Source organism: Hordeum vulgare, chromosome 5H (genome assembly GCF_904849725.1).
Source record: "Hordeum vulgare subsp. vulgare chromosome 5H, MorexV3_pseudomolecules_assembly, whole genome shotgun sequence".
Lineage (NCBI taxonomy): Eukaryota > Viridiplantae > Streptophyta > Magnoliopsida > Poales > Poaceae > Hordeum > Hordeum vulgare.
Genome location: NC_058522.1, coordinates 398,026,632 through 398,036,660, shown reverse-complemented (window position 1 = coordinate 398,036,660; position 10,029 = coordinate 398,026,632). Strand labels below are relative to the sequence as shown.

At 47.6% G+C, this 10,029-nt stretch overlaps 1 protein-coding gene across 2 annotated transcripts; it reads left to right on the top strand.

Annotated features, from left to right (window-relative positions):
• The first annotated feature begins 388 nt into the window (after positions 1–388).
• Positions 389–6,509, top strand: LOC123452692 (proton pump-interactor BIP103). 2 transcript variants are annotated; one of them, XM_045129400.1, is made up of 9 exons: positions 389–603; positions 3,248–3,614; positions 3,823–4,017; positions 4,103–4,282; positions 4,379–4,573; positions 5,106–5,204; positions 5,290–5,787; positions 5,871–6,210; positions 6,274–6,509. In XM_045129400.1, exons 2-8 carry the CDS (start codon positions 3,252–3,254, stop codon positions 6,207–6,209), a joined length of 1,869 nt encoding a protein of 622 aa, XP_044985335.1. In that variant the 5' UTR covers positions 389–603; positions 3,248–3,251; the 3' UTR covers position 6,210; positions 6,274–6,509. The 2 variants fall into 2 exon arrangements, with proteins under 2 accessions (XP_044985335.1, XP_044985334.1); XM_045129399.1 differs by having other exon boundaries at positions 5,871–6,509.
• The last annotated feature ends 3,520 nt before the right edge of the window (positions 6,510–10,029 follow it).

Here is a 10,029-nt window from a genome sequence, read left to right as displayed (position 1 = left end):
TAAAAGCTGCAAATGAAGATGAGAACCAAGAGACCCACAGGAGGGAAACAAAAAGAAAACCCACATGAAACATGCTTTGAATCATTGCTCAAGACGAAATGCGAGCGAGGGCACGGAAGCGTGACACTGGATCCAAAGCCTCGGGTGAGCACAAACTCTATATGTGGACGCTTCCCAACCGGCAACATCTATCCGATTATCCGCCCAGCTGGACCCGCCGCTCCCACCACGTTCCATCCGTCGAGCTGACACACACAGCACAGCACACACCGCAGCGCCGCCCTGGTTCTGGGATTTTTTTCCCCCATGCGGCCGAGCACGCCGGGCGCGACAGGGGAAGCGCACCGGTAATTTCCCACCAATAGCAACCAGACAAAAACCGGCGAAAGAAGAACGAAGCAAGGAGACGAGATATACAGTAGCAAGGAAAAAAACCATTCCACGTATTTATAACCCCGCTTCCAGTTCCGGGCACGCAGCCCAAACCCCCCACACACCGCCTCCCCCCCATCCCCTCCCAAATCCCATCCAGCCAGATTTGGCCGCTGCCCCGCCGCCAGATCGGAGCGCGGCCCCGGTCCGATCCCGCTCGTCCCTCCACAGGTGACCTCCCGCCCCCGCTCGCCTGTCGGTCTACTCCAACTGTGTTCATATCTGCCCCGATCCGTGTCCTTGAGCGGGAGGAGCGCGCGATCTGATGCGCCGGCGTGGCATGATGCGTGTTTTTTGTTTTGTTTCCTTCCTTCGATTGGTTTACGCCTGGTTTGGTTTCGCGATCTGATGTCGGTGCCGGGAGCCAGGCAATGCGCGCGTTGGAATTGCCGCGGCTAGCCCCCGTAGATCTGCATCAGCTGGCCGCCTGAACTCGGACTGCGTGCTGGATGGGGGAGGCGGGCTTGCGATCCGCGTAGCCTCGTGAACCACGCCCGGGGTTGACCGGGTAGTGGATCCGCGATGGAGCTGGATTTCCGGATTCCGCCGGTGCTTCCGATGCGGAATTCTCTGCGCCCACCAAGGAGTGAAAACCAGGCTCCAGTGTTTTCTAGTGACGAGACTTGCAGCTGTTAACATCCACAGGCCACAGCCTCGTAGATGGCTGGTGACTTGAGTTCCTTCACAGGCAACCTACGATGATTCATTTCCACACCTAGATCGGGTAACCTATAGTATTTTCCCTATCGTCATGGATAGACAGACGCTTCACTTTTTTTGGGAAGAAACAGAGCTATTGATGGGAAGTGAAGCACGAGCTTGTCTGATGATAATTGTCCATTTTATCGCTTTAGCCTTTATGTTTCCATTTCCGGCTAATTCCGCTAGTATTGGCACCACAAATTAGCTACTTATTATGATTTCAAGTGTGTACTCTTCTTATTAGCCCAGTCAAACATTTCTCTAATTGGACAATGGTTATGCTGATTAATTGCTTTCAGTTCAAATTACATGCCAACTTGTTTTCACTATACTGCATGTTTTCCCCACCAGAAACCAACACAACACAAGTACCAAATCAACTATGTTTTCATAAAGTATTACCATAAACATACAATTCCATGCAATCCCATCATCTTGCTGTCCTGCAATGTGGTGAGTGGCCTGCATTTACCTGACCGGTTGTTTAGTGTACACCACACCAACCTGCCTACACAACATTGCCCTTGAGTTATGACATATACACACTAAACCATGTGCATTTGCCCTGTAAAACAGCAGCTCAGCCCAGACCAAAACTGCATGAGACAACTTTTAGAAATTTCCGACTGTCACAGAAATGTTCCGTATATTGTCCTCTCCCACTTTGCATATAAATAGTAAGTTCCTCTTCCAGACCTGGTGCCACCAAATTTGCAGATCCCTATGTGAACCAAATTGCCCCTGCCCCCATCCTACCCTTTTCTTGCAGCAAAAATAGTGAGTAAATTTGTATGGTTCCTGTTCGTGTGATGTGGCCCCTTCAAATTACAAATGTTAGGTCATGATTTTGTAATCTGCATGCCTTGCGGTTTGCACCTCAATTTGGCCTAGTTTCAGTGATATGCTAGATACGGTGGATCTTCTGCTTGTCTGGTTGCTGGTGAGATGAAAATGCTGTGTTCATGAGGACTTTGTCTATTATGTTCTTTGTTCCTTTTCTTGGGTATAGGCCCTGTTTGGTTGGGCTGTGGATTTCTGAAAGCAGCTGCGGAAAATCTGCTGCGGAAAATTAGCTGTGGAAAATCTGCTGCGGAAAATTAGCTGTGGAAAATCTGCTGTAAGAAAGCTATAGGCCATTTGGCAAACTAGCTGTATAAGCTGTGGCTGTGGAGATAATTGTCTGAAATGCCCCTGAGAGCTGAGAGGTAGGTCGTGCAGCTCAGATTAGCAGCAGCAGCGAGTTCCCGGAGTGGAGAGGCTTGTCGGGCGAAGGAGGAAGGGGTGATAGGTGTGTCCGGCAGGTGGTGGATCGCTGGTGCTCCTCTCCCCTTGCAGCGCAGCGGCAGGCCAAGAGCTTGAGGCGGCCGGTGGACAGCGGCACTGAGCCGTCGCGGCGAAGGAGAGGGAGCTCGAAGCGGCTGATGGAGGAGAGGGAGCTCGAGGCGACCGGAGGACGGCGGCGCTGTGTCGTCGCGGCGGAGGAGAAGGCCGGCGTCAACCGGCAGGGGCGGCGGTGGGAGGAACCCTAGTTGCCAGAACTGGAGAGGAGAAAATGGAGGCAGAAAAGGGAGGCGCTCGGGTTTCTCTGGTGGGGTGGATCGATCTATTCCAGTGACAAACGTGGGTAATTTGACATCTATTCGAGGGTACATTCAGTTGGCCACGCAGCGAATCCAAGGAAAGCACCTCCGCCGCTGCTTTCACGCGTATGTGTTATTTTCGCTGCGTGCAGACTGATCCCGCTCGGTTGTTTTGCCCTTTGGTTGAGATTCGGCTACGGGACAGCGGAATCTGAGTTGGAAAGCTGAACCAAACAGGACCATAGTCTAGAGCTTAGATTTCGAGTCGGTAAGTTTGATGAATTATAGCAAGTAATGTTCTGCCATACATCCAGCTTTTGTTCATTGAGTTCCCGGGGAATCCGTGAAACAACTTTTCCTTCAATGATTGTATAGAATTTGTGCTGGTTGCTTTTGGTACTGCTCAATGCACACACACTGTACCATTTGAGGATGAGAAGGGAAAAGATAGCTGAGTTAAATTGTACCATTTTCTGTTAGATCATTACCATAGTTGCCTGTTTTGCTAACAGTTTATTTATATCTATATGCAGGGACATGGGAATGGAGGTCGTCGGAGCTGAAGCTGCACCAGCACAGGTTAAAGTAGCTGATGAGGAAGTGGCCCTTTTCCAAGACAAGGAAAGTCAAGCGACTGCAAGGGAGCGTGAGGAAGCAGCTGTTTTTGGTTCAGACAATGGCAAAGCTGCGGCAAATGCCCCAAATGGCTCTGACATGGCACCTCCAAAGGATGCAGCGGATGAGTGGCCTGAGCCGAAGCAAACTTACACATTCTACTTTGTCAAGGTCCGCTCATTTGAGGACCCTAAGCTGAGAGCAAAACTTGAGCAGGCTGAGAAGGACTTCCAAAATAAGATCCAAGCTCGGTCCAAGATTATTGAGGCTATAAAAGCTAAGAAGGTATTGTTCTTAAAACTCATAAAAGTAGGATCTACCTCTTTTGGTCCTAATTCTAATTTGACTAGATGTTTCATGCCCTGAAATTTATTTAAAGCGACTCTTTGTTCTATGGCTTTCCTGTATGTGTTCTCGTTAAAGTAGACAACCAGGGGATCAATGTACCTGCTTTAAGTATAGTGATGAAACTTACTTCGTACTTCCTCTGCAGACTGAGCGCGCTGCTGTTCTTGCTGAGCTAAGGCCGCTGAGTGCTGAGAACAGGCAATATAATGAAGCCTTTAATGAGAAGTTGGAGGAGATGAAGCCTTTCAGAAACCGTTTAGGCAAGTTCCGTGACGAAAATAACGCTATGCGGGCGGAGAGTGCAGGCTTGTGCTCTTCACTCGAAGAGCTTGAGCATGAGGTATGATCAGCCCTTTGATAACTCAACTTCTTCTCATTCAGTATTCTGAATTTTTGTTTGTGTTTTCTCTTTCAATACTCCCTAGATCAAGAGATTGAATCACCGCATAAGTCATGAGAGCATATCTTTAGACGAGGAGAAGCGGCTTATCAAAGAAATTAAGACCCTTGAAAAAACCAGGCCGAAGGTCAGTTCCAATGCTGCTAAACGAGCTAAAATGCAAGATACAGTTGTTGAAAGAGATGCCATACAGGATCAGGTGAAAGTAAGTATCCCATGCCTTGACTTTGTCTTTTATTATGCATTTACCTCCTGCATAAATAAATATCAGACACCATTTTCATTGTCACTTCCCATTCAGATCATCGGGGATGGTATAGATGGAGTAAAGAAGGAGCGACAAGCGGTCAGGTCTAAGATTAAGGTCCTGGATGATGAGATGAAGGTTGTTGATGGCGAGATTGCTTTGCTTCAAGAAGATTTAAATGCGGCTACCGCCAGAAAGGATAAAGCATACGAGTCATTGACCGAATTGAGAAAATTGCGTGATCTTGCTGTAAGTCAGAATACCTTCAACATCTCTCGTGCTCATAATTATGTTTGCTCTTGTAATGTTATTGAGAGTTTGAGACTACCCCATTTTTTAGGTACTTTAGTTGTGTTAAGAGTTTTAATTAAATAACATGTGTACGGCTGTGTACGCAGTGAAGCATCATCTTTTTGCATGCCTGAACAGCACTTAAACTCCCTCTCTTGATTTTGGAGATATATGATCTGCCATCACTTTTTCAAATTTGAAGCTCTCTGTCACAGCCACATGTTGATAAGCCTAATTCTCTGCATCATACCTGCGTATTTTGGTATTAAGAAAGGTTTCTTATTGCCTTAAATATAAGCATCGGATTATGTCAGTCACTTGTTGAAATATCTGAGGTGGCACTGCCAGTGCCATTGGTTGGAACATGCTTTATTGGAAGTCTGTCACAAATAATGGTTATTTACCACACTGTGTTAACAAACCCTCTTGATTTTCTTAATATTTATGTAGCGACTGTATCTATTGACAATTTCGCCTTCATCTTGATCAGAATGCATCCTTCCATCAAAACCGCATAGTCCTGAACAAAGCCAGGGATTATTCTTCTAGGAATGAGGTGGAAGAATTGCAAGAGCTTCACAAAACTGAGGTTTGCTTGCACAATGGCCTCCTGTGACTTCCATCTTTCATTGACTTCAGTATTTGTATACTTAATTGTTGATATGCTTTTGTAGGTTGAGAAGTTCATGACACAGTGGTGCAGCAGCAAGACCTTTAGAGAGGACTATGAGAAGAGGATTCTCACTTCACTCAATGGACGACAGCTGACCCGAGATGGCCGGATGAGGAATCCTGATGAGAAGCCCATATTTATCGAAACACAGCAGCCAGTAGCACAAGAGCCTGTCCCATTGAAAGCACCTTTGAAACAAGCAAAGGAAGCTGCTGCTCCTCAAGTTGTCGCTCCCAAAGAAGAGCCCCTTGCAAAAGCATCTGCCAAGTCAGCTAAGGTAAAAGCTTCTGTGGATGCTGATGATGATGCCTATGAGGCTGAGCCTCCAAAGGAGAAGCCGAAGCCTAAAGAGGTTGATGTAGCAAAGTTGAAAGAGATCAAGAGACAGGAGGAAATCGAGAAGAATAAACTTGCTTTGGAAAGGAAGAAGAAGCAGGCTGAGAAGCAAGCAGCGAAGGCTGCAGCCCGAGCACAAAAGGAAGCCGAGAAGAAGCTCAAGGTAGACATTGTCATCTCTCTCTCTCTCTTTCTCTCTCTCTCTCCCTCTCCTATAGTGGTGTAACAATGGTGACACTTTTTCAGAAAGAGGAGAAGAAAACCAAGAAGAAAACTGAGCCAGCTGATACCGACGAGCCAACTGACTCGGACACCAAGTCTGATGAGGCAGCAGAAGCCCAAGCAGAGGATGAGTTTACTCCAACCACATTGAACAAAGAACAGAAGCAGAACGTACGGCCCCGGAATGTAGTCACCAAGACCAAGGCCCCGCTGCCAAAGGCGATCCTGAAGAGGAAGAAAGCCCAGTCGTACCGGTCATGGGCCACCCCAGCCGTGGTGATATCCGCCGTGGCCGTGCTCGTCGCCCTGCTCGCGGCGCTGGGCTACTACCAGTACTACCGCCCGGCGAGCACCAGCAACTGATGTAAGGAAAAGGCCCGTGCACCCGCCGCCCTCGAGTATGAATCTTACTAGACCAATTTTGCAGGTGAGAGCAACAGAGTGCGTGGTCTGCCGAAGACCTGAATGAACTGAAAAGACTGGAGAAGCTATTCGTTTCTGTTCTGTTTGTTGGGTGGAGTCAGATAAAAAGTTGCAGTTAATTTTGGTTGGCACAGTTAATTTCGACCGGTACTTGTACTGCCAGTGAACTCAGTTGTACTTTAAAGTGGAGAATAGATTGCCATATGAAATAAGTATGCATGTAAACATGCTGTTTGTGTATGTGTATGCACAGAATGGAGGCGCATCAGTTGGTCGATCGTCCTAGCTTTGGTTGGTTCCCATGATTTCGCTTTGGCAAAAGTACCTTCATGGGGCAGTATTTCACACGTGAGTTTCACAAGTCCATAAGGGGACATGAAGCGTATTTTCAGCACGAATGGACGAATTCACCCCCTTTTTTACGTGTTATAAACCCTAATGTGCACAAGTCCATAAGGGGACATGAATCGTATTTTCAGCACGAATGGACGAATTCACCCCCTTTTTTACGTGTTATAAACCCTAATGTGCTGATGTTCCTTAGGTTCCCACAGGACGAGGGATTCCTCGCGGCCGCAGCGGCGAGCTCCAGGAGTGCGGCGGCCGCTGTTTTGTTGCGTGCTTCTGCGGTGACTCTAGGCCTTCAATTCAGTTCATATATGTTGGCAATGAATGATAAAACTAGAAGTCGGGTTCCTCCTTATTTATTCTTTCTTGTGAGATGACAGCTTTTTCATTGCAACTAAAGGCTGGTGATCTGCCAGTAAGATAATACACATGGAGTACCATTTGGATCTTTATTAGATGTTCAGATGCATGGTCTGAAACATGCACATATTCTTCAGAATATTGAGTATTAGCAGCTCTGTTTGACACTATCATCTTGTACTGTCAGATATGGCAACGAATCAATCGCAAAAAAGTAGATATGGCAGTCTTTCAGAGTAGAAGCCCATGCTTCGTGAACTTTTGGGGTAAGCACAGGCAGCAATTTTCGCTGCAGTAAAATGCACTAGCCGTCATTGAACTTGTCCCGATAGCTTATTTTGATCATCGTATTTTAAAATACAGTTAGTACGATCATTATATACGACTTAGGATGATTATACAGTCACAGGCTTAACGTGTAGCTCTGTATTTTGTCTGATTGACCGGTCAAACAGTCCATATGCATCTCGGCAGCTTGTGATTTGTCTATGCAGGCCCACTTGTCAATTGGTGAACGAAATAAAAAAATTTAAAATTTGCATATATGAGCACATTTTTAATGGTCAGTTTGATTTGTGTTTAGTTGGCTAACTCCCATCGGTTGGAATCAAACCACGGACTTGTCGCCGCAAGCCGCACAAGCTAGCCAACTGAACACAAACTTCTTTTATATACTTCTATGATGCATGCATTGGCACACATTATGTACAGTGTACAGAACACATAGAACGCGTTTGGTTGCCCGCATAAGGTTTAACCAACTCGTGCGTAAAGAAAACAGATTGATTGTCAGTATACATTATTGGGCTTGCATCGCATGAACTTTAAAACATCTTTGGGCCTATCTCTCGAGCCACGTTTGAATCGGTAGTTTCTTGCTACCCAGGCCCGCGCGAGGCACGTGGGCGGCGGGGTTGCATGGGAGGAGCTATCTCCGAGAAGCCGCGTTGCTTTCCGAAGCGTCGACAATTATTACCCTCACCTTCCCTCGCCGCTCTCTCTCCCCTCTCCCCTTTCTCCACTCTTCTACGGCGGCGGCGCACATCGGAGAACAGCAAGTCAACCTTGGGCTACCTTCACTGGCATCGGCAGCGCTGCACTTCGGCAATGGCGGTAAGCAATTTCCCCCCTCCGAACCTACTACTTTGCATTCGATTCGAGTTTAGGTTTGATCTGCGTTAGGGGAATGGGGAATCGGAGTATCATAAAACATCGTCATGACTAGCGGTAAATAAAGAGGTTCCCGATCCGAATTGAGTATAGTAGGATTGGGGATTAGGGTTCATATTACACAGTATGCACAGATCTTATCCCCGGGGCCCCCAAAGGCGATTGGAGCGACGAGTGGCCTTGGCCTTGGTCTTGGTCTTCTCCGCCTCTTCTTCCTCGCCGGAGTCCAACTCGATGATCACGCTTCAGTGTCCTGGCACCACATCTTCTTCCACCTCCATAGCCACCGGTTCTTCTTCATCCTCCAGCGGCACCACCACAATGTTTGTTGGGAAGTACACTGATGCACGATGGTCATGAGGACGTCGGTACTGTTTATACTTGGCCCCACTTTTCCCTGTGTCCAGCGTCGTCGGAGTCGGCCTCATTCATGACCCAGCGAAGAATATGTCCACTGACATAGCACCCTTTGATGGGTGAGGAATCAATGTCTTCAACTCCTCCGACGTGGCCTTCTTGACCACATCACGTGACTCTTTATGCAGCTCCTCCATGCTGCTGAAGTTTGAGCACACTTCCATGGTGTTCTCAAACTTGGTGCAGTCACCGAGCGAGCACCCTAGTAAGAATGCCCTCCATCTAATGCCCCAAGGGAAGGAGTTGGGGATGGGGTTTGAGTTCATGTCGATGGGTCGGAGGAAGAGTGAGAGATAGATAGGTGAACTGGTGGAGTGGTGTCCGTAGTTCAGGCTGGGTAAATAAAGGGGTTCTGGGCGATAGGTTTCAATGATGATGTTGCGACGTTCATATTGCAGATCCTGATCGTTTGAACCTCTTCATAATGTAGATCGACACGGAGAGCAAGGGGAAGAAGGTGGTGCCATCAAAGGAGCAAGATAAGGGCAAGGACGTGGTGCCGCCCTCGGAGGTGACGCCCGTCCAGACCTCTAGCAGGGACGACGACCGACCGAAGGAGCCCCCCAGCGGCAAGCGCCGGAACTACGACCACTACCATGAGGTGACAGGGCCAACCAACTTCTGCAAGGTGATCATGGCTCCGCACCTAGAGGCCATACCTATGCCGATGGACTTCACGAAGCACTTCCCGTTCGTGCCACAAGAGGTCAAGCTGAAGACGAACACATGCTGCTCCTGGAGGGTGATTGTCCGGCTGTTGAACGACACAATCACCCTCGATCAGGGTCAGGCCGTCTTCGCCGTCGTCCATCAAATCAAGATAGGCTTCATGGTGAGTGTAAGTGCATCTAGTGCCCCTTAGTGATTTTGGTGGTTTGAAGACTTATAGGTTAAGAGACCGATATGTTTGTGAGTGTACACATGCTCTATAAGTCGCCGAGGAGTTTGGGTTATTCGATGAAAATCGACCCCTAAAAATGTATGTCTTCGGGTGAAGACTTTGGTCATTCCTTGAAGATTTTGATCGTGAAAAAATTGCGAAGAAATTGATATTCCTCATGAAGATATTGAAGATGAGGAATTTAGTGTGTCCTGAAGAAAACACTCTGAAGACTTTGAAGCTTGAAGATTTACTCTTTCTGCTTCACTTTCTTTACACTTGAGTCATAGGAACACCGTACTGTTAAAGGGGGTCAAGGTAAAACTATGGGATGAATTTCCTCATGATGCTCAACCCAAACCTACATCTACCAAAGCCTGAGAGTGAGGAATATGAGAGATATGAGGACTTTCACAGTTGAAAGTTCCAACCGTTGCCGCGCCATGCGCCACCTATCACAGATCTTATCCACCCAACGGTCATATTATCAAAGGGCATTTATGTCAAATCATGTCGGGATGCTCCCAGGCTATAAATAGCCACCCCCACAACCACTAGCTAGTTGGCTGCTCCGAGAGAAACTGA